The sequence below is a fragment of the Diospyros lotus genome, chromosome 3 (assembly GCF_014633365.1).
Source record: "Diospyros lotus cultivar Yz01 chromosome 3, ASM1463336v1, whole genome shotgun sequence".
In the NCBI taxonomy this organism is placed as follows: domain Eukaryota; kingdom Viridiplantae; phylum Streptophyta; class Magnoliopsida; order Ericales; family Ebenaceae; genus Diospyros; species Diospyros lotus.
Window position 1 is genome coordinate 7,172,391 of NC_068340.1, and position 23,683 is coordinate 7,196,073.

The 23,683-nt window shown below is 37.2% G+C and overlaps 1 protein-coding gene across 2 annotated transcripts in view; it reads right to left on the minus strand.

Moving 5' to 3' along the window:
- Positions 1-890: 890 nt before the first annotated feature.
- LOC127797587 (probable thimet oligopeptidase) overlaps positions 891-23,683 on the minus strand; it is a 40,999-nt gene continuing 18,206 nt past the window's right edge. Inside the window, exons 4-20 of one of the 2 annotated variants that reach the window (XM_052330619.1) lie at positions 20,850-20,940; positions 16,575-16,754; positions 14,411-14,491; positions 9,726-9,803; positions 8,709-8,801; positions 6,807-6,887; positions 6,566-6,728; positions 6,348-6,468; positions 6,174-6,243; positions 4,329-4,436; positions 3,160-3,257; positions 3,032-3,077; positions 2,738-2,834; positions 2,169-2,242; positions 1,985-2,089; positions 1,682-1,762; positions 891-1,405 (exon numbers count right to left, since the gene is read on the minus strand). In XM_052330619.1, coding sequence (XP_052186579.1) covers positions 1,295-1,405; positions 1,682-1,762; positions 1,985-2,089; positions 2,169-2,242; positions 2,738-2,834; positions 3,032-3,077; positions 3,160-3,257; positions 4,329-4,436; positions 6,174-6,243; positions 6,348-6,468; positions 6,566-6,728; positions 6,807-6,887; positions 8,709-8,801; positions 9,726-9,803; positions 14,411-14,491; positions 16,575-16,754; positions 20,850-20,940 — 1,678 coding nt within the window. In that variant the 3' untranslated portion in view covers positions 891-1,294. The remainder of the gene's footprint in view (positions 1,406-1,681; positions 1,763-1,984; positions 2,090-2,168; positions 2,243-2,737; positions 2,835-3,031; positions 3,078-3,159; positions 3,258-4,328; positions 4,437-6,173; positions 6,244-6,347; positions 6,469-6,565; positions 6,729-6,806; positions 6,888-8,708; positions 8,802-9,725; positions 9,804-14,410; positions 14,492-16,574; positions 16,755-20,849; positions 20,941-23,683) is intronic. The other variant, XM_052330620.1, reaches the window with a different exon arrangement.

The window sequence follows — 23,683 nt, forward strand, 5'->3', positions numbered from 1 at the left end:
CTTTCTCCTTTCATCTTCTTCTTCTAAAAAAAAAAAAAAAAATTACAAAATAGAATATATTTATTATTAATTAATAAAAATATTTTATAATTAAAATTAATATAGAATGAATAAATCTTATTTAAAGATAAAATACAATCATTATACCCTTTTAATCATTACTCTTAATACAATAATTAATATTATTATAAAGATAGATAAATACTAACAATAATAAATTGAGGAAGAAAAGTAAATGATGCTGTAATAAGTTACGCCTCCCAACCATTTTGACTTTCATATAAAAATAATTAAAATTAATTTAGAAAATCTCACTTCCTCAGTTATTATCAATTTTGTTTAATTTAATAAACTCAATTTTATCTGTCACAAAAAGAGATTAATAAAAACACGAGGAGATATTCATTACAAACGGAAAATTCATTTAAAATTAGTAGTCAATCAAAAACTAAATAAAGGCAACCCAGTAATTGAAGCATTTTGTTGGCTTCATAAAATGTAGTAGGGTTGCTTCTTGGTAATTGATGTTACTTCATCCCATTATATCGACTAACTTTCAAACTCATATGACATTTCTTAAGAATTCGCAAGATGCTTTAGAATGTCCAACTACGACCAAGATGAGTGAATATTTCATTCAGCGAAACTAAATCATGGCTTTCAGTCACGTCATCACCTAGCTGGATTTGAACCAAACCTTCCAACAAGGCAATCCCACTTATACGCATCCCCATTGCAGGGTGAACTTTTACTTGGAATCAGATTACAGTTTCCTAAATTGGAACTGGGGTTCTCTGTTCTTGGCATCCACCGACTATGCTCACGATTGACTTGACGGCAAGCAATGAGTGATAGCAATGAATCTCCACTCAGAAGTTGACTTGAAGACAAGTTTTAAGAAGATTGCATTGCAAGACAACACCCACCACCACCACCAACCACCTTGTCAACTTGTCGCCAACCCAATAGCCAAAATTCCAAAAAGCTGGCGGCAAGCCCAAGGCTCCATTGGAAACATCCTCTTCTTCCGTGCCATGAACAAATGCACGATGAAGTGCTATACTTCTCGGTTGATCAAAAACATTAACCATGCTAGTCGAGCTAATCAGCTAGACTGCTCTGCCACTAAGATCTGCATCGTAGATATTTACAAACTAAATACATTAAGAAGATGAGATCGAGAGAGCTGTTGTTTCAGCATGCACGTTATTTCTGAAAGAGACTTGGAATGGACAACCTAAATGGGCGGCGTTGAGAATATAGTTCCAGCAGAAACAGTAGGCAAGCACAAAGTTCACAAGCCATATTCAAGTTTACTGTCAATAAAAGCTTGTACTGACGGTTCTCTTCCCAGAAAGTCCGATAGCAACTCCACTGGATCTTTTGCTCCTCCTGGAGACAATACCTGTCAGATAAGAAAATTTTAGAAAGAGGTGGGCATACAAGTTTTGTACATCGTGCTACAAGCACACAGGCACATATAAACCCATTGTATCAAATAAACGGGGGTAAAAGTAGCAATAGTTCAAAACTACTTGACTTATAATAGAAATAGCAGGTTTGATGTGAACCTTCAACGATATAAAACCATCTATATAAGATCCAGAATTCAAGGAGTGCAATATTTTCTGACTTGTGTGCAAAAATTGATTTGTTCGATGCATTGAAGTAGATTCATCACCTTATTCCTGAATTGCATGCCCACAAACTGATTGGAAAGATCATCACGGAACTTTGAGACAAATACATCAGCTGCAAAAACCTGTATGTAAAGCCATCAATAACCTTTTATTTGCAGGTGCCATAAATGAAGGCAAAGTAGTTTCTGGTTCATGAAGAGATATGGATAGCAACCAACAGCAATCCAGCAGATTATAATACTAATCAGAATACTTTTGATGGGAAAAAAATGAAGGGATGCAGATGTGTCCTGGAAGATGAAATGTGCAATGAAAAATATAGATTATAACAGGGTAATTCCAACCTCACTCCAAATGCGACTGTAGCAAGCAGCTTCATAACCAATAGCAGTTCGATGGAAACATGAAGCTGGATTTGTGCCTTCTAACATTGGCAGTCCTAACATCACCTGGAGAAAGAAAGCAAGATATAGATGCACTCATCATAATTTTTCCTTCGAGCATCTGAATTATAATAGCAGCTATTACCTTTGGATGGAGATGTTTGAATAACCCAACCATGTCAACATTTTCAGTGGAATGTATTATCAAATCAAAGAGACCTGCAAACACATGCTCTGAGCTTCAATAAGGAAAAATGTTTCTGATCATTCAAGACAGTTGTATAGATCTCTCTTTCACAAGCATTTCCCATACAGAATCCACAAGTTCCATAAAACAGTACATTTCTGCCACTTTTTTGAAGGGCACATTAACATGGCTGGATTGCCATCATTGTAAAAAAATCTCAAGAATATTCATGTGCTGTCCACGTTATTGCTCCTCATGAGCAGCTTCTTGTCATTATTTCCAATTTACAGGGAACCGTCATAGTAACATCAAAACAGGGACCCTCAAGTTCTACCAATATAATTTGCTAGTCAAGGCATCATTTCATGAATCACATATCATGATTCATATAATAATTATTTGCAATGCCATAATATATGCACTTACAAGAACCAGGTAACTTTCAAGTGAAAGCATGAAACCATTATCTGATGCTCAATTGAAGAGAGTAAATTGCCAGTTCCAAGATAAAGAAATATAGGACTTACAATAAAGAATTTCTTGTTTCAACTTAAGTGCTGAAAAGGAACACCGCCATCTTTTAAGTGCTTCACATGTTTCATCCTTGATTGGCTTTGTAATATCCTTCAGTCAAAAGCATAATTAGTATACTTTGTGGAACCCCTCAAAATTGTTTGTAATTTCATCTGTTAACTATAACAGTCCAGATGATGGCTATGATCATCATTACATCGAGTGTATTGCCATTCACAAATCCAACATAAGTGTGTATGCACATAAAGAAATATGAGCAACCTACCACATTAAAAAAGCAGAGTTACCTGATGGAAACCAGATATCAGTTTCAGAGGTGCGCTTTCATAACACCTAGAGTAAAATTTTCCAGAAGGTGGCTGCATTAAATTTTGTTTTTTATAACTAACAACCAACTGTATGTTTAACTGCTTACCAATTTTCTAGCAACTGCGCAGGGATCTCCACAAAATCTGGATCCAGCCGAAGCCCTGAAAATCTAGCAAATGATGCGCGATTGCAAATGTGATGGACCTAAATGCTCAATATTAATGAAAAATTACGTCAATCAACAGACATCAAACCACAATAAAGATAATGATAAAGAATAGCCATTTTATGAACTGGCTTGATATTTGTTGATTGCAAAATGATGCATATTACTCTATTACCTATGTGACATGAACCCGATATTGATATTGAGTATTTTTATGTACCTTCAAGGTGCCTTACTCTTCTAGATGCTAAGGTCTATTGCATATATTTTCTTTTAGGCGGACATGTAATTTACAGAGTAAAATAAGAAAGATAATTCCTAACCCACAGCAAATGCCAAATAACACAGGTAATTCCCATTATTGTACATTAAGATAGATAATTCTGTTATAAACTCCACATAAGCAACCAAACTTTAAAGTATCGAATAACAGCTATTCTTTTTTTAAGATAAAGTCCGTTGAGGGACAAAATTGCCCTTGTAGTGAAGTATTTCTCCTCGCTTTTTTCTCTGTCCCCCTTGCATTCATGTTCCAAATCTCTCTTGTACTCATACATTTACCCCTTTTATTTAAAAACTGATCATCACATGTTGAATAATTAATCTCGAAAAAGAATAACTACTTGAAACTATTATTCAGAGAAAGTTGCTAAGACAAATCTCATGTCATTGCCTAAAAGAACAAACTAGAGCCCGAAATTTCTAGTTCATATTAAAGTTATTAATTCCCATACAGGATTTAAAAACCTAAAGAAAATACATGATTATTAAGACATGTATATGACTTCACATCTGAATCTGAAGTATAATTCACAAGTGGATAATAATCTCACAACTAATCTTCTAGCAAAATAACAAACCGGAACAAAATAAAGTACTTGTGTCAAAGGAAAAAAGTAATGATTAAAACAACTGGAAAATCATAGATATTAAATTTGAAAAATTATAGAAGGGTCCCCAAAAGCAAGAAACAAATCGATCCATTTAGATTCATAGAGCACATCCCAAAGCAGTCAACAGTATTGAAATTTTATAATAGCACTATATGAGAGAAAATGGAATTTTGTGTTCTGATACAGGAGTCATCCAAAAAGAAAATATCTACGTACCACATGGCCAAATTCATGGAAGAGATTAACCACTTCAGAAAACCGCAACAACCTTGTATGACCACCCACTTCCTTTTGAAGTTGAGAAATAAGTAATGCGACAGGTATCTGCATGCAGAAATTAAGGACTAATTGGCTAGATTTAAATTATAATCAGCTATGAAAACTAAAACTCAGTCAGAATCAGACAGGATACTCATGTATAAAGTATAAGCATGATTCAAACAAGTGGAGGATATGTAAAAAATCCAATACCAGATAATTATTAGACCTATAAAGCTATTAAGCATAAAAAAGTAAAGGAGCAGAATTATTAGCTTTGAACCATTAATAGGAAACAAAGCAATGGTGATTTGGGGAATGAGAAATGAGCAGGCTACCAATTAAGCAGGGTAAATAACCTTGGGAAGCCAGCTAAATTATTTTAAGATGCCTGTCTTGTGCCCATTCCTTCTTCATTTTATGCTGCAATGTAAGTTTTCTATTAAGCTTGGTAGATTGCTTCACACGGGAGTTGTTTACAAAAGAAAATAAATCATGAAAGTGTGAGTGTCAACGTGGATAAAATGATTATGGTAGCAGAGGTAAACATGGAAACTTGTGTCTCATTAGTGCAGCATGTGGCCACAAAGACATGCTGACAATGCAGGTAGTAGTCAGGAAGGCAAAAACCATAGTCAAGGGAATAGTGACAAGTCTCTACAACTAGCCCAGGATACTGGTTATGGTTCCATCGTAACATCTTTTGTGATTGTAGAAAGTTTATGATGAGATGGCAAGCTGTCACCATTCTCAGAAGCATACTAGTCACCATGAATGTCTGCAGGTCATCTGAGAAGGGCGAGATAAGAGAGGAAACGAGTGATGCATACTAGTCACCGTGAATGCCTGCGGGTCATCTGAGAAGGGTGAGAAAATAGATGAAACGAGTAAGAACACAGGTTCTTGAGGGAGAAAAGAATGAGCTATCCTAACAAACCTCCATGTCTAGCAAACAAAGTAAACCACCACAGCAAAGCAGAAAGTGAAAAAGAAGAATTTCTCCCTGGACTTTGCCTCAGTCCTTGGAAAGGATTTCTTGAATTGAATCATCAAGTTATAGTCATCATATTGAAGTGGTAGGCGTTGGTCATGGCAACAGGAATACCTCAATACACAAGGGCACCCAAGGTCTCAGAATTAGTTAACACCAAGGTTAGAAGCCATGATGCCTTGAATGGAGAGTCCTGCAGTAGGTTCATCCAGAGGGCAATGGTGCCTTAGGCTTGTCACAAAGTTACCAGTTACCACAGTAGGCTTTTCCACTTGTCAATGGCACCTAATGGATGACGGACATGGTAAGACAAACTTCCCATGGTATATAGGGGATGCAAGAACAATTGAAGTCCAACAGTCAGGCAGATATCCTATGCAAGGATGATCAAAGTCCAACAGTCAAGCAGATATCCTGTGATGCAAAAGATTCAAAGCAACAGGATATCGTGCAGTTGGCTCTGTTCATCTATGACCAACGGAAGTCCCATATATTTGAACTCACTCAGAAAAACAACGCATGGTACACATTGACCCGTTTTCTCCAATAAGAATGTGAGATGTGGATTAAGTGAAAGCCACGTCCCAGCTGAATGCAGATACCCAGTGTAACAGTGCTAATATATATTCTCATGGTTTTTTCAAATGATAAAAGATACTCTATCATACAAGTATTAGGAGGAGGTACAAGATAATTTTGCCTCAAAGATTTTCCTTGTTATTCTGCTATAAATATTTGCTTCCAATAAAAGAAATGGTAAATCTGTCAAAAATCTTAAATTTCAGGATAACAGATATGGGTATTACAATCACCTTTCGCACGCCATTGACGAATGAACCATTTTGAAGCGCTACAACACAGGTGTGACCATACTTTCCCTCCCTGCTTGAGAATACAACATAGCATTCATCTGATTCTAACTCATATATGTGAACCTTCAATTAATGTTGGCCAAAGGAACTAGTAAACACAGATCGAAAATTAACCTGGAGAACATATCAAGGTAGAAATAACCCAGAAGTTCACCAGACGATAAGTCATGAACTGAATAAAGGTGAACATCAGAATGCCAAACCTCAGCATCTACAATTTCATCAAATCTTAAGCCTGCATGGAGCAAAGGAAGAAGAAATTTTAGTATATATGAGATGGACAAATCAAGCCAAATACTTGGTTCCAGCAAATATAAACATCATTCGATTACCGAAAAGGTCTTGGCATATTTTCAAGATCCCTGATATAACCAAACTGACGGGAAGGTATTGTTTAAGATCTCCAAAGTGCAGATTAAGCTGTTGTTCCTCAATCCTCTTCACATAGTACAACAAATCCTCAATTCCAAAAGGAGAATCTCCTTCCTCTTTTTTCTGACGCACCAGAAAAGAAAATGAACATATATGAAACTGAATTTGGCATCAAAGGGTATAGGCAAGAAAAAAACTAACCTTATAGTCTTTTAACACATTAAGTTCTCTCGTGGCCAAGTCAGATAAACTAGCAGAGAGGTCCTCTAAAAATTCAAATACCTGAATAATATTATTCTGCTCATCAGGAACAATCAGCATGAGGAAAGAAATGCAGGGCAATAATACAAGTTAGAAAAGAGATGATGACTCAAAATGAGAATTGAGAAATCAGTAATTTAGGCCATAGTTAAAACTTAAATCACAATAAGTTAATGATTATATTTCAACAAAACTTTCTGTTTCTATGTGCATGTGTGCAAGCCAATTCAAAACAAAAAGTTACATAATGCTTTCTGATCTCTTTAATTGAATTATCAGGACACACTATTCCAGTAATAGATTAAATCTCATGATAACAATTATGATACCAAGCAATTGATAAGTAGAAGCTGCACACAAATTCATTGTTAACAAAGTGAGAAGCATCAATTTATCTGTCCAGACTAGTAGTTCCTATTGACACTCAAACTAAAACTCTTACAAGTTATCCTCGACAGAAAGGCATGTTGAAGAGAAGGTCTAAAAGTAAAATCTTCAGTCAAGGACTAGAATAAATTGCAATTACTCAAAATTATTAACTTAGAACAGTTTTCCTTAAGCCAATGAATTACTATATTAATAATTTCATTAACAATCAATATCCGCTAGCATTTCAATCCACCATTTTTGGACATGTCAAAGGTGCATACAATATATTGTCTAGAACAATTAATATTTCCAATGGCTTTGATGGTCCAGTGAGGTGCTAAATTATGTGTCGTTCAAGTAGTTAATTTAAAGGGTAAATTTCACAGACCACCCCTAAGGTTTCCCTATATTGCACTGACTACCCCTATGTTTTCTAAAATGACATAGACCTCCCTCCCCTCTCTTGGCCCTCTTTCCTGGAATCTCAGGTCATCTCCTTTGTTCCTCCTCTCCAACCAGTGACTCCCAAGCCAACACCCTCCCTCCCTCTCCCCAAAACCCAAATCTGGGTTTGATCTAGGTTTTATGGAACAATGAAGAACGGAGAAGAACTCAAACCAAATCTAGGTTTCATGGAACAACGCAAAAGAGAGAGAAGCCATCATCCTCACGATCATCGTGTTGTTTGTAGCCATAATCAACCCATCCAAAGGATCACAAAAGGGAAGAAGCCCCTTCATGATGCTCCTAACAGGGAGGGTGAGAGGAAGACAAAGTGAGTCCCCAGAGTTTTCACCTTGGCTGCCGGAATGACGCTAGAAAAGAAGACAGAAGTCGACGGCTTCTTTGATAGGAGTGAGAGAGAGAGAGAGAAGGAGAGAGAAGGACTAGGGGTATTTTTGGTAACCGAAAAAAATTAGCAGCCGTTTTGTAATGGTAGGGGAAAAATGATCAGTGGTTTTAAAATTCAAGGGAGATTGGTGTTACTTCTAGAAACAGATGGGCAGTTGATGCAATTTAGACAAATTTTAAGGGTGGTCTATGAAATTTAACTTAATTTAAATAGGTTAAAGCCCATCAATCATTTTTGTGCATTGTTATAGATAGATGATTCTTCTTTTCGCCTGCAGATAAAATGAAATTCCCACACACACAATATAATAATAACAATGAAGTGGGGGAAAACACACTATTCAATCAGCAGTGCATATCAATAGGCCAAATCTCAATCCAATGAAAACAGCAATTGCCTGATAAACATCACCATGGTCTTCAGCTATCCAGGAACTTAAATCAAAACCAACAAATAGGGCTACGTAAATTGGTTATGGAAAAAAACTATTCACGAATAACCAGAGATTCATCAAAGAAACATAGGGGAAACTAGGATCACATAATACAGTTTGAGAGAATACTTAATCTAAATTGATATCCAGTAGAGATTACTACATGAAAAAATAAATGTGTACAAACCTTTGTAGATGAACTTGCCATTCTATTACCAATGGCATAGTCTGCATAGTTTGTGTAGCCAAGCAATCTAGCAAATTTATGGCGCAATTCAACCTAAAATGATACAAGAAAAATTCCAATATGCCTTTAGGCAGTAACAAGCAACAGAAAACAGCCAGAAAAAAATCAAAAACAATATTGCAAATATAAACCATGGCTTTTTTGTCTCAACCCTAAATGTGGTATCATGGCAGGAAGGATAAAAAAGTTGAGATCTATTGATAAATCTACATTGGAAGACAAAAATGTAAATAAGACTAATAAATCAATATATATTAATATCATATATTTAAGATGCCCATCTTTCTGGAACTTCTCTAAGTTGTCAATTAAAGCTACTACTTTGTCTTTGAGCATGCTATAATTTACAAACAAATATACTCAACATCAAAGAACTTGACAATCCTTCCAAGTAACAATCCACAGTGTCAAAACTCAAAAGAAGCTGATCAGAAAGTTTAACAGAAGAACAAGGCAATAGACATCATGGCAAACTACAAAAAGTAATACCATTTAATGTGGATGTTAGAATATTTCTATAATATTTCAATATAGACTTGCAAATCTTGAAGATATTCCTGTATATACTCCTTCCGTATCTGTTATTTCCTGTTTTATTATATGTAGATCTGTATATAAACCCCTTCTGGTTATCCAAATGAGATATGAAATAGAATGCAAACAAAAACAACAATATATCAAGCCTTAATCCCACTAAGTGGGTCAGCTACATGAAATCCAGCTTGCAAATCATTTCTATCATGAAATAGAATTTAATATAGCTGAAAATTGTATAAAAAATAACTAATGATACAGGAATGTGTGCCTGCATATATTTAACAACCAGACAGAGTTAAAAGTAACAATCAAGTAGTAAAGATTAAAAAAAGTTCCAGAAGTTTTGATGGTGCAACAGCACTAGCTTTCATGTAATCATCATGTGTGCAGTGAAAGGTGTGCCTTTTTGCTTTGTCTTACCAAACTCTCCAATATCGAAAGGTTGCCTTCACATCTCCGCCCATAAGCCACAGCTACACGCCTCCTTGTCAAACCTACCTTCAAAATATTTAGTATAAAGCTGCATTTATGATATGTATTTGTAGCATGATACACATGACAGAACATTTATAAAAGTAATTCCATGAATATAGTTTGCTATTGCTAGCAAAGTTATGACTACAAAAACGTGGTAGATTTGTCAACGAGTGTAAGCAAAAATATGCACCTTCCAAACATTATAGTAAACTCTGTGCCTTACTTCTCTATTGATATATTCTACTTGTGTGATGACAGTGATTATATTATCATTATGTGTGACTGATTATGATAGTACCCATAAAAACCTTCATCCTTCAAAAATTCTCCATATATTATGGAAAAAAAGCAGCCTTTAATCATACAACATTTACAACATATAGCATATGTTACCTTAGTATTATTGCATTCTACTTTATCCACATCCCATTCTTAAGGAGATTCTTATCATATCATATTCACACATGGTATCACACAACCCCATGCATAATTTTTTTTTTAATGTTCAAATGGATGTGCAATCATATAAGAAAAGAAAAAAATAGAAATCAGGTTACTCATTATAAGGCCAAAGTGGCTCCTTTTGAAGATGAGATAAATGAGACATGATTAAGATGGTTCGGTCGTGAAAGAAGAAAACCAATAGATGTGCCTACAAGGAAAGTGGGTAGAATAGAATAAGTTTTTAGGTAGAGAAAGACCAAGAGAAAACTTGGTGGGAAACTTTTACGTATGATATGAGCTATAAGGGGTTTACAAAAGACAAGGTCATAGATAGAAATGATTGGTAGGTTAGAATTCATATAGCCGACCCATATAGTAGAATTAAGATGTAGTATGTTCTTGTTGGGTAAGGGTTCAAACCCTTTTACACCATTTAAAGGGACACACACACACGTATATATATTCCTCACAAGTACTCATACCAACATTCAAAAGGATATTTAAATTTTAAAAATTCCAATCCTTCAAAGTGTAACCAAAAATGTACCCTCCAATGAATATTTTGGTAAAAAGTAAAAACACCATACTAAGTTCAAAGATGAGGAGTAAAATTATTAAGAAGATGAAAAAGATTAGGAAAAATATAAGAAAAGATGCTTGCAAAATTAGTGCCTTAGTGAAAAGCTGAAAATGTTCTCATTGACAAGATAAAGTTCCACAATATGGTTAGACCATTTGATGATTTAGCTAGGACATAGCATTAAATGAACAAAAACCGTAATCAAGAAGAACTCAGACTGCCTGATTGCAAGAAAGGTCTATAATACTTCTAAGAAAGGCAAGTGAATTTAAAAAAAAAAACTAACTATCAAAAAGAGAATATTTCAATAATCAGAATACCTAAACTATATAATTCATTATTCGATCTAATAAAGAGGCAGCACAAAGTTCTAGACCTTATATGTTCATTATTTGGTAAGAAAAAGTCTTATAAAAAATGGAAAGAAAAATATAAAGATATCAATTATTTGAGCCTAGATCATGTGACTTTGCAGATGTGATCACAGAGCTTAAACACAACCAAAGGTCCAACACATATTCCCAGGTACAAGCAAAAAGGGAATCCAGAAAAACGTTTTTCATCAAGAACATATAATCGCAACCCACTATGGAAGACCTTTAGACTGGAAACTCGACCACTCAAAAAGAAGTCACGTCAAAGACCACAAGTCATAGTTATCTACTGCTGCAGTCATTTATTCTTGAGCTTGCAAAGTAAACCCCCCAGCCTAGCTATCATAATGTGTCCCAATGCCAAAGCTTCCTGAACCTACTGAAGCAAGGAATACTAGGATCAGAGCACTTGTATCTCTTGTTCTCTATGGATTGTGCACTGTCTTCTCACTTTTCATCAAGAATTTTCGACATAATGGGAAAAAAAAATCAATTTTCTAAAGTCTACTTTTCCTCAGCCTGGAGTTTTGCAATCCAAAGGCAAGCGTCTGCAATGGATTCTTTAGTCTTCTTTGTTTCCTTAGTAGTGGATTCAAGGCCAGGCTAGGTGCATCATCAACACCACACACTCTCTTCTCTTGCTTTAGGAAAGTGGATCACTAAGGAATTCCACTCCTAATATGTAAACTTTGCCTTTGAGATAATAGGCTGATGAAATCAATTTGTTGTGTTATGAAAATGAGAGAAGAAGAATGTTCTTGAACTCATAGGCCTGGGTCACTCCAAAAAAGGAGGAAGACACAAAAGAACGTAGCCCATAAACTAACTTGGGGCTAACCAGTTAAGGTTTGGGTTCTTTAAATCCACGTGGAAGAAACAGATATAAATAGCAAATTAAAAGTAATTAGTACAGAGGAGTCATGAGATTAGTAAGATTGAGTCAAACTTCAAACCAGATGACTTGGGCTTCCTCCTAGATTTCCATTTACCATTTGCCTGAAACTTGATTGCACCAACACATGTATCACGGTGCAGAGACAAGGGTCAGAACATGCGGAGGGGATACTGAACCGTTTAAAATTACAATAGGACTGCATCAAGGTTATGCACTAAGTCCATACTTATTTGCCCTAATAATGGATAAACTCACTAAAGATATCCAGACAGAGGTGCCATGGTGTATGCTATTTGCAGACGATATAGTGTTGGTGGATGAAACAAAAGGAGTGAACACTAAACTTGAGTTGTAGAGAAACAATTTAGAATCTAAGGAATTTAAATTAAGTAGAAAGAAAACAGAATATATGGAATGTAAATTTAGTAAGAATGCAAGAGTGGAGGATGTTATAATAAAATTGGAGGACCAAATCTTACAAAGAAAAGACCATTTTCGATATTTGGGATCAATGATTCAAAAAGATGAAAAAATTCACGAGGATGTCACACATAGAATTAAGGCAGGTTGGCTAAAATGAAGAAATGCATCGAGGGTGTTATGTGATGGTAAAATTCCATTAAAACTAAAAGGAAAATTCTATAAGACAGCTATTAGACCGGTCTTATTATATGGCTCAGAATGTTAGGCAGTCAAATACTAGCATGAGCAAAAGACGAGCGTAACGGAGATGAGGATGTTAAAATGGATGTGTGGCCATACAAGAAAAGATAAAATTAGAAATGAAGTTATTCGTAATAAGGTAGGAGTAATGCTAATCGAGGAGAAGATGAGAGAGAATAGACTAAGATGGTTTGGTCATGTGAGAAGGAGACCAAGAGATGCCCATGTGAGGAGAGTTGATGAAATGGAACAATTAGTCAAAAAAAGAGGTAGAGGCAGACCCAAGAAGACTTTGGGAGAGACATTAAAGTTTGATATGAAGTGTATGGATCTAAATGAAGATATGACAAAAGACAGAAATACATGGAAGTCTAGAATTCATATAGCCGACCCCACATAGTGGGATAAAGGCTGGATATGTTGTTGTTGTTGTTGTATTATTTCTTTTTAATTATCTTTCATAACTCAGCTATTACTCCCTTTTCTTAATTTTTTTCTTACATTATTTCCTAAGTAGATGATCTGTGTATTCTGATAGGGATAAAAGATTATGTTGGGGACTCCAATGGCAGGCAAATATTGTGTCAAATGATCCATTGAAATATTTTTGAGGGTTTCCTGCTGAAAGTAACAGGTCAGAGTACAGCATAATATTGCAGGCTTAACATTCAAACACCTGTGCGGCACTCCAATTCCTTTACCAGAGAGCCTAAATTCAGCCCTACTCCTTCAAAATACAGTGATAAATCAAAAAAAAAAAAAAAAAACCAATGAAGAGAAAGGCAAAAGGAACAACCAAGGGTGTTTCGAAAAGGGCTCTTGTTTGCACTCCGAAAATACAACACTTTTCTTGGATGCCCTTACAAATGAAGCCCTCTCCTTTTTTTATAGGCACCCATGACAAGAATGTGTGGCTAGGATTCTTCCATTTAATGGATATCTTAAGATATTTACACAACCTCCAAGAAAAGTCTAGAAGTAATTACAATTACAATATCCCTACACATCACTAGAGTTTTCTAGAAAACCATAGTAATATGAAGAATCCTAGAATCTTCTAGTACCATCTAGGAACACCCGGGACTTCTAGGATGATCTGGAATACCCTGGAAGCATCTAGAGCTTTCTAGGAATTTCTACATATCTCTAGAAAGGTCTGGTCGACATCTTCTAGATATTTCTGCAGTCAAGGTATGACTTCCACTATAAGTAGCTGAGATCAACACCTATTTACGGGAGTCATGACAGTAAGCATTCACAACTGAATTTTTCATATTGGAAAGCCAGATCAACATAAATGTGCCTAACAGTCATACCTGGTAAAAGGATGTGGAGAACATTTCATGTAAAACTCAATTCCAATGTCTTTCCAGATCTTATATGTTCATCCATATATATTCAGGGGTATCTATCCAAGGGATTACAAAAAAAGCTATCTACAAAATTCAATATCTGCAGTCTTCAGGCAAAATATAGATTTCTTAGTCTCCAGTAGTACTTTAGCAAATATACCATAAACAGATCTATTTAAATGTCTTCTCAAATATTCAGTACATTAACTTCAAAAGATAAAAATTAAAAAAGAAAATAACTCCAACAGCTAAGGGTTACTGATTTGGAAAAAATTTAATGTCCCTGTCTGCTGAGTGCAAGTGCATAGAATCTATAGTACCTTACAGAACTCTAGTACAGGAGAAACATGATGACCTCTCAGGCTGACTTTGAATTTACCATTTTCAGCTTTGTCTAAGCTCTGCATAAAAACACACCCGAAGTCAACAATGAAACAAAACATCAATAAGTGCAATGCTCAAATCGTCCAGAATCTGCAAAGCAAATAAACACAAATGCTAACAATCAAAAACGATATGGATGGAAAACAAAATTGAGCAGAATATGATGTATCCTAAAGAACCATAATAGTAGAATAAAGAAAAGAAACAACACAAATGAAGAAGAGTATGGAAGTAGGATATAAGCAGACAATTGGGCAGCAGAAAGGGATAATTGAAGAAACTAAGAATAGAGAAGAACCTATAGAGAAATAGAGAGAATCTCCTGAGGCCTATGCCAAAGGATACGGAGTGAGTGAACCATGTGATTCATGCTCTTTTAGTTGTTAAATCCAAGGTATTTATGCCTATATGCAGATTAAGTGAACTGTTTCAGATAAATGGCTGCAGACATGTCATTTTTGTGTTGCATTTCATGCATAGCACGAGACATTTCTAACTGAGCTTTATGTCACAGACTTGGAGATTTGCAAGCTCCGTGCGGCCTTAGCTCCTTGATCTGTCCCCACGGATACTAGCTAAGTCAGCCTGATCCTCACACAAGCACTACTCAAGTGCTTCTAAGGGGAATGAAAGGGAAACCCGGCAAACAAACGTAGAGAGAAATATACAACCTCTTGTATTAAAACTCTCTACAATTACGACCCTCATAGAACACTTGTGACTACAAGTCCTCACTTGCCCTTGCACAAGTGCCTCACTCTAGCTCTCTAGCTTTACACTCTTGGACACCTTACTTGAGTGTTGGATTCTTGGATTCATGGTTACAAATGAAGGCCTCACCCCTATTTATACTACCACCTCCTTAGAATGGACGGTGGGGATCAACTTGATCCAACGGCCTTCAATCACCCTCTAAAATTCTCTATACAAAATATCTTAGATATTTACAATGAAGCTCTCTAGAATAAGCCCCTAGAATCTTCCCTTGGAATTCTCTAGAATGCCCCATTCTTCTACAATTCTCTTTAGCCTTCTAGAGAGTTCCTTCAAGGCTCTACCATGGAGTTTTCCAGATCTCGCCAAGTCAACCATGTCCCGTAGACTTCCGGAATCTTCCACAAACCTCCCATGCATCCCTTTGACGTCGGCCTGCTTGCATGCCCAATGGCGCGCCCTCTCGCCTTTGTCACCCCGCAACTTCAGCAGCGCATTCCTCTTGTGTCTTCAGCCTTGCACACCTCCTGCGCATATCTCCATGCCTCTCTCAGCCGCTGGCAGCTGCCTTCGGTAGTGTCACGCGCGGGGCGTGACATTTAGCTCACTATATGTGAGCGCTTGTGAGCACCAGATGACCATAGAAGCTGAAGGTTAATGGTCTGAAATTGATAGCAAGCAGCTGATGTGGAAGCCCACTGTTTTGATGCTTTATATTGCTGGATTGACTTGTCTTGTCCCATTTTGGAATGTATAATACGATCCTTAGAGAGGAGTTTGTGGGTTATTGGACAACCTTGCTGCCATAACAGGCTTTGTACCCTTAGAGACTGCAATGTATAAGTATATCATTAGGATATTTCCAGGGAATTAGACCATAATATTTCTGATGTTTAGATCTGTGTGCATGTGCATGCTCTTGCCCCCATGCGTGTGTGCGCGCAGTGGGGGGGGCCTAAAAACCTAGAACTGTGCCTAATCAAAGAACAAAATTGGGCTGGAAGGAGGCAGCCAAAAAGGGCATGGAAAGTAATCTAACTGCCAGTGGCTGGCAGCCTTACTGCTGTTAGACAGGGGCAGGGCTACCATTACCAACCCAAATGCTACAAATAAGATGGTAAATGCTCTACATAAAGCTTCGGGCCGTTAGATGGTTGGTGCTATAATAATAATAATAATAATAATTGGTAAATGCTCTACATATGGTTTCAACAATAAGGCTTTGGGCTATTAGATGGTAGGTACTAAAAAAATAATAATAATGATGATGATGATGATATGACTTCTCATATAAGGGTCAGGAAATTTAAAAGTTTGCAGAATGAAGAAACGGAACAGAAGTAAAATTGGTCCTAATTAGATAGATGGAGAAAGAAACATTTTAACCTTGAGGAATTCTGGTGGTAACCCAGCTAGCTCTGTCTCATTGAAGAGAAGTGAAGCATTATCATCATTTAGATTTCGGATATACCGCCTACTTAAGTCGTCAATTTGAGCCCTCAGCCGATGCAATTCCTCTCTTTTGGTTAGAGTAAGACTCAGTCCATTGCTTTCAAAATCCCTGACCTTCACTGAATATTGAAGAAGTAAGTATATGAACTCAAAGTTGATGCAGTAAGGCGAGACATCTCAAGTATGAACTCAAAGTTGTTGCAGCAAGCAGAGAATTCTTCAAATTTAAAACATCATCCATTTGCATGCTCTCATAATCAATGAACAACATAATATCATGGCACACATTTCATACACATGCATTCACAACTCATACAAACTAGCCATCATCATTCATGCCATGGAAAATTATGAATGGAAAGCAATCTTACCACAAATGCAAACATAATTGGAGTATTCACCAAAACACAACCCAAGCCCCTCTGCCACAATAAGCACAACAACTCAATCACTAAGTTCCCTCAGCTAGCTCAAGGACCACAAGTGCAACATAATGACACAAGCTCACACAATACTCTCTCTACACAAGCAACAAAAAAGAAGCAACTCAAAGTTCTAAATCTCTCTTACACACAACAAGCAGGAAGAAAAACTCACTCTTCCCAACTCTAGAACTTATATAGCCAAGGGTTGCTGGAGATAGTTAAAAGAATAACTCCTGCTTGGTTACAGCCTTCCAGACCTCCTTTCGGTAAAAACTCAGCCTTTTCAGCCCTCATCAGCTTTCCTTAAGATTTTCTCTCCACATGCGGTAAATCCCCTCTTTTTGCAATACCACTCAGTCTTTCCAATAGCCCAGCCAACTTTCCCATGCTATCAATCCTTTGTCAGGCTGAAATCAGTCCATTTCAGCCCTTTTCCATTACTCAAATTTTATGGGCTAACCACACTCTTGCTTCTTCCCTTTTGTAGCCTCTACATGCTACATTTCCTCAGCCAATACAATGCAAACCACACCTGGTATTTACAGCCATATATGCATATAACAAGGCCACTTTAAGCTAGCCAAATAGCATCGGAAAAGTCCATCGTCTTTCAGCTCAATACAGTCTTTCTCCAGCTTTATTGTATACCCTTTTTATTTGGACAATGATCTCCAATTGGTCAGCACAAGTCTAGTTTTTGTCTTTCCTCCTTTTTGGCCTTATACACACATGAGGTATCACAGTAAACTATATACACACATAACATAGGAGAAGGCTTCAAAGCTTATGTCACGTACCTAGCTGCTAGCTGCTAAGCGTTACATTGAATACATTGTGATAATTAGTAGCTATAGTCATTTGCTATTTCTTTTGATTAGGAGAGGATTTAGCTTGCTGGCAGCATGTGCTGGCAAAGCTAACTGTCTACAAGTGGGTAGGCAAGTTGCTGATTCCAGAAGGGATTTGGGCAACCGTTTTGGTGCCTATTCCCAGCTGAGCAGTATAACTACTCTGCCTCAGCTCAATTGTAATCACCTTTGATAATTGAATCAGCCAATTTTCCCTCTCAAAACTCTCTTTAGTTCTCCCTCTTACTCTCTAACTTTTCCCTCCCAATTCTCGACTCTACTTTCCTCCTCAATTTCCGTGAGTTTCTCTCTTAATTAGAGAGAATTCTCACTGTCAGATTTCGGATCTGACAGCTTACCATTGTACTCTCTATAATGAGCATCCCCAACCCTTGGCACAATTTCAGCATCAAATCATGCTCTCCAAATGAGCTGTATTTGCTCCCATATTTGATCAACCATAAATCCATCAAAATGACTATTAAACATCATTACACACTCCCCACATCACGGGCAATAACATATTAAAAGTTGGTGCACAATCTCATTTACAGCCACCAAACCAAGTCTCCAAAATCAGCTTCAGAATAAACCCTGAAACCCTGCCAGCAGACTAACACAGGTGATATTAGAGTCAACTTGCCTATCAACTGTTAAATCCCCAACTCTCAGCCGATGTCCCAGTCGGCTCTTCACTTGGCAGTCGACCTCCTTTGTTTCACTGTTTTAAACAATTGATCCACAGTCCACTCTTGATCAAGTGCCTATCACTGTATTTGTTCAACTGTCACCTGTCCAGACTTTCTTGGCTTCCATGGTTGACCAGATGGCTGACCATCAGCTTCACTTAGGCCTAGCCTAGTCTGTTGTTTTATCTTTTGATGTTTTGATGATGAAAATGTTAGAAGTTTGCCTCGAGTAAGCCTAGGATTCGGTGAAGCAGTCAATGTGTCAAGCGGCTCATTTAGATAGGAGATTGTTTATTCCAACGGTAATTCATTTAGTTGGGAGTAAAACCAGTAATATCAAACCCGGTTATATTATATAGGTTTATCCGCCCTTTTAGTCTACAAATAAGGGGGCAGGGGTTAACCGTTTGATAGCATGATATTAACGAGTGCATTCTGTGTGTGAGGAAAGACTAGAGAATAGATAGTTCTTTGTAATCTCGGCAAGATCCAAAATTGAACTCGTGTGGAAGGTTGTTGTACTGATCATTTCTAATTCAAAGAAAGACTGCTCTCGAGGGGTTTGAAGGCTGGATGTAGGGTCATTCTAAGGAATGATCTGAACTAGGATAAACTTGATTGTCTCCGTGTGGTTTGATTTATTTTCTATATATTTTTGTTACTGTTTGTCGTTCTTGAATTCTGTTCTATCAAACTCATCTATGTGTGTGAGTGTGTGTTTCCTAAATCAGTCTAATTTGAAATTCCAGTGCTCCCTGGTTTAACAGAAAACTATGATATTTTATCAAATAGAAAATATCAAATGCCTATCATATTTTATCTTTGGAAATCACAAATTATGCAAAAGGAAATTTTTGTCTTAATATATGTCAAATCAGTCGACCACTTTGTCGTATATGTTGACCATTTTGTACCTGTAATCCTATGGGCTGTTAAAGGCAAGCAAACTGTCGACCATCTTTAAGAATCGGTCAACCGTTTCTTTGGAAGTTATCGACCAGCTGATTGCATGCTCTTGGCCACCATCAGTCAACAGCCACTACATTAGATCCAATCGCCTATTTGAAGTCAATCAATTGGTTTCTCTAACCTGTCAACCGGTTTATATGCTTTTGGGAAAAACAGTCAACCGATCTTCTGAATCTGTCGACCATTTTCATTACAAATTTCTCTAACGACTATTTTTTGCAAGCATTAAATGCTCCCAACGACTGCCACAACGGTTCATTAAATTCAAACTCTAGAGAAAACTATAAATAGAGCCCAAGGAAGCTTTGGAAGATGTTAATGAAATAGTCCAAGTGCTCGAACTAATATCTCATCTTTAAATTCTTTTTATGCTTTCAATTTTCGTTAAAGGCAAAGTGTATCTATTGTAATATTTGTTGTAGCCTTTGATACTTGTGTGAGCCTCATGGTAACTAAGAGAGCTATCTCTTAGATTCTTATTGATTGTAAAAAAATGTTGTATTGCCTAGCTTATGAGCTAGAGGGCCTACCAAGTGTTGGTAGGAGGATTTGTATCTACCTAGCTGATTGCTAGAGAACCTACTTGAGTTCAAGTAGGAAGTGTTAGTGGATTTAGAAATCCTTAGTGAGTAGCTTAGGTAGTGGATTAAGCTGGTTGAACCAAACCACTATAAATCTCTTGCATCATTCGATTTATCCTTGCTTTAGATCCTTTCACACTTTGCAAACTCCACCATACACACTGTTTTATAGCACTTCTTCTCATTTGATGCAAAAAATAAATATTCAAAACTTAACGTAATTTATATAACACCCAATTCAACCCCCCCTTCTCGAGTATGTGGTGACATATTTGTGCAAACCTAACATAGTCAAGTTTGCGTTTGACTAAACACTCAATTGGCCTTAATTCTCCTTTATCCTATCCTCTAACATGTACTATCAAACAATACAAGTCCAATGACCCACACTTACCCAAACACTATGGCATACCCAATCTCAGGAAAATAATACAGGTCATTATACTAGTGACATAAAGATGATGTGAGAGAATTAATAAGCATTGCTACCATACCTCTATGCAATTCCATAAAGTTCATACATAAGCAGAAAAGAATGTAGCCTAAGACTCAACTAACAAGTAACATAAAGCACAAAATCTAATTCTAAATAAGCAACCCAAGAAAAGAAGGAAAATGAGAGAATGCACCAGAATGCATAGATCGTTTAAGAAACCATCACATTATTTGGTACAGGAAAATGCTTCAAGTTCAGTACCAAACACTGTGTGTAGCGTTTAGATTCGAAGTTCATCCATTCTCCCCTTGCTGCAAAAGCTTTGATGGGACGATACACATCTTCCTGCTTTCTGGACAATTCCACAAAAGGGACAGATAAAACATTCAACTAAATAAAAAAATAATATGGAGCCACCAGTTTAATAGAATTAATCTAATTGTTGAAAGCAATATCACATATAACAAACAGTAAACAAAATTAGAAAGCAAAAAGGGACCCTCTTTGCATGAGACAAACTCCATGAACTAAATACTAGCACAACTCAATCTGAACCATTATAACTAAAAGAAGAGAGAGAAAAGACAAAAGCAAACACTTAGTAGTAGCAGTTACAGTAGCATAACTGCTATGACAAAAGTACAGAATCAGATAATCATTCCTGCATCACATAAGCTACAATAAAGGTTATTAAATTTTTATATCACCTCAGAATTCTTTTCACATGGAGAAGTGAAAAGGACGTCTCCAGTGCACAACATAAGGCCCCCTGATTTTGCAGGAGAGGGTCATTTTTATATACAACCTTACCTTTGCTCAGAAAAGAGGTTGTTTCTTCATGTTGCTACTAAGGCTTTCCCTCTACCAATGAACAAGATAATACTTACCATCCAGGAGGAAAATTTCGATTAAAAAAAAACTGTGTTCATAAGACTTTTTACTATTACGTTTAACCACCTACATAGACAATGTTCTCAACCCTATGTAGTCAACTCCACCCAATGGGGTTAACGTCTGTTGTTTTGTGATGCATAAAAGTTTCCACCACACAAAGTCATTGACCATGGATGCACAACTAGTGGCTTCCAATAAACACTTGCATGGCCTTCATTCTCTCCTCATAAGTATCACTTCCTATATATATGTGTTGCAACCTCTAAATTATTCATCTGCACTATTTCTTTTTATGTCTATAAATTCTTAAATGTCATCTTAAGGCTCACCTGTTTAGGCGTAGACTGCTAATAACTTATGTAAGTGATGCAGTGTCACGCTCCTAGGGATAGTTTGGTCCATGTTCCTAATTTCTATATTTTGTCTATATTTTTATCATGCAAAATTAGGTGTACCCAGCCATTGCAAGGCTGTACTATGGTAGGGCCACCTTCTAGAAGGACCCTACCGCCTATATATATATGTAAGGGCCACACCCAAGGAAAGGCATGAATGAGAATATTCTGATCTTTTCTCTCTCTCTCTCCCTCCGATAACCAAAGAATTCCTTCCAGAATTCTACCGATATTCCTTGTCAGTCCCTCCAGTACTGACAATTTAGTATCAGAACCATAGATCATCGGCTAGAAAACATGGTGGAAGGAACCCGCATGAAGCATATGGAATTGTGATTGGACGTAATAGAAGCTGGTTTGAGGCAGAGTCATGAACAAGTTGACGAAAGGTTGGAGACCGTAGAAGTGGGAGTCAAAAACACTCAAGAGGATGTGATCCGCATCCTAGCTGACATGTTGGAGGTTGAAAGGAACATAAGGGATGATTTCTCACGTCTAAGGGAGGAATTCTCCGAGCTAAGCCAGCAGTTGAATGCTGCGTATGCATTGGCCATCTTCTCTAGGAAACCCAATGCAAGCTTGTCGGTGGACTTCCTACCAAGAGCAACTGCAATGCCGATCATTCCCGGAGCTAGAGGAAGACAACAGAGGTAAGAATGGATGGAGTTTGCAGCAAAAGCCACACTAAGAGGAAATGTGGTAAATCAACCCAATGCTCCCATGCCCAAACTGGAGATTCCAGTGTTCGAAGGTGAGAAACCCCAATAGTGGATCAAAAGATGCGAACACTTCTTCTATCACTACAGGGTGGCAGAGGAGAATAAAGTGAATATGGCAGTTGCATGCTTAAACGATGTAGCCAACTCTTGATTCTAGAGATGGAGTGGACGAAGGAATGAGTGGAGATGGCCTGAATTCATAGAGGAATTTTGTGCCCGTTTTGGGGAGAGTAGCTTGACATATGTAGTGGAGCAATTCAACAAAATAAAGCAAGAAGGATGGTGGAAGAATACCAGGACCGATTTGAGGATCTCCAGTCTATACTCAGCCATGCTCATCCAACATTAGATGAGCATTACTTTGTATCGAGCTTCCTCAGTGGATTAAATGATGAACTTAGCCAATGGTGAAGATACTACAACCCACTACCATGAGGTAAGCAACAGAGAAGGCCCGATTACATGAATTGTCTCTGGAAGCCTTTGTGAAGAAACATAAGATTTCCCTAAAAGGATCGGGAGGGGGTTGGTAGAGCCCTATGGAAGAAGGGTACAAAGGTAGCAACCCGCAGATGAATAAGGGGGAGGCTACTCACCAAGAGTTCCAATCCAAGCCAGCCCAATAAGGTCCCTCACACTAGACCAAAAAAAGCAAAAAGGACTATGCTTCAAATGTGGTGAGAAGTACATCCCTGGACATCAATGCCAAAAGCACTTGATGCAAATGGAAGGACAAGAAGATGAGGAAAGTAAGGAAGCAGAAGAGGACACAAAGAAATATGAAGTAGGGGGTGAGGCCGAAGAAGGGGAGGAAGGGGGACAAATTTCCCTTCATGCATTGGAAGGCCACCCTTCGGAGAAGGTAATTAAGATTAAAGGGACTATAGGGAAGAAGAAACTAATAGTGCTCATTGATAGTGGGAGCGCACATAATTTCTTGGATGAAAACACAGCCAAGGAACTTGAATGTGTGTTGCAAGCCACTATACCATTCTCAGTGACTGTTGCCAATGGCCACAGGATGATCAATAAGTATAAGTGTTAAGGGTTCACCTAGAGAATGCAAGGGTATGAATTCTCAACAAAT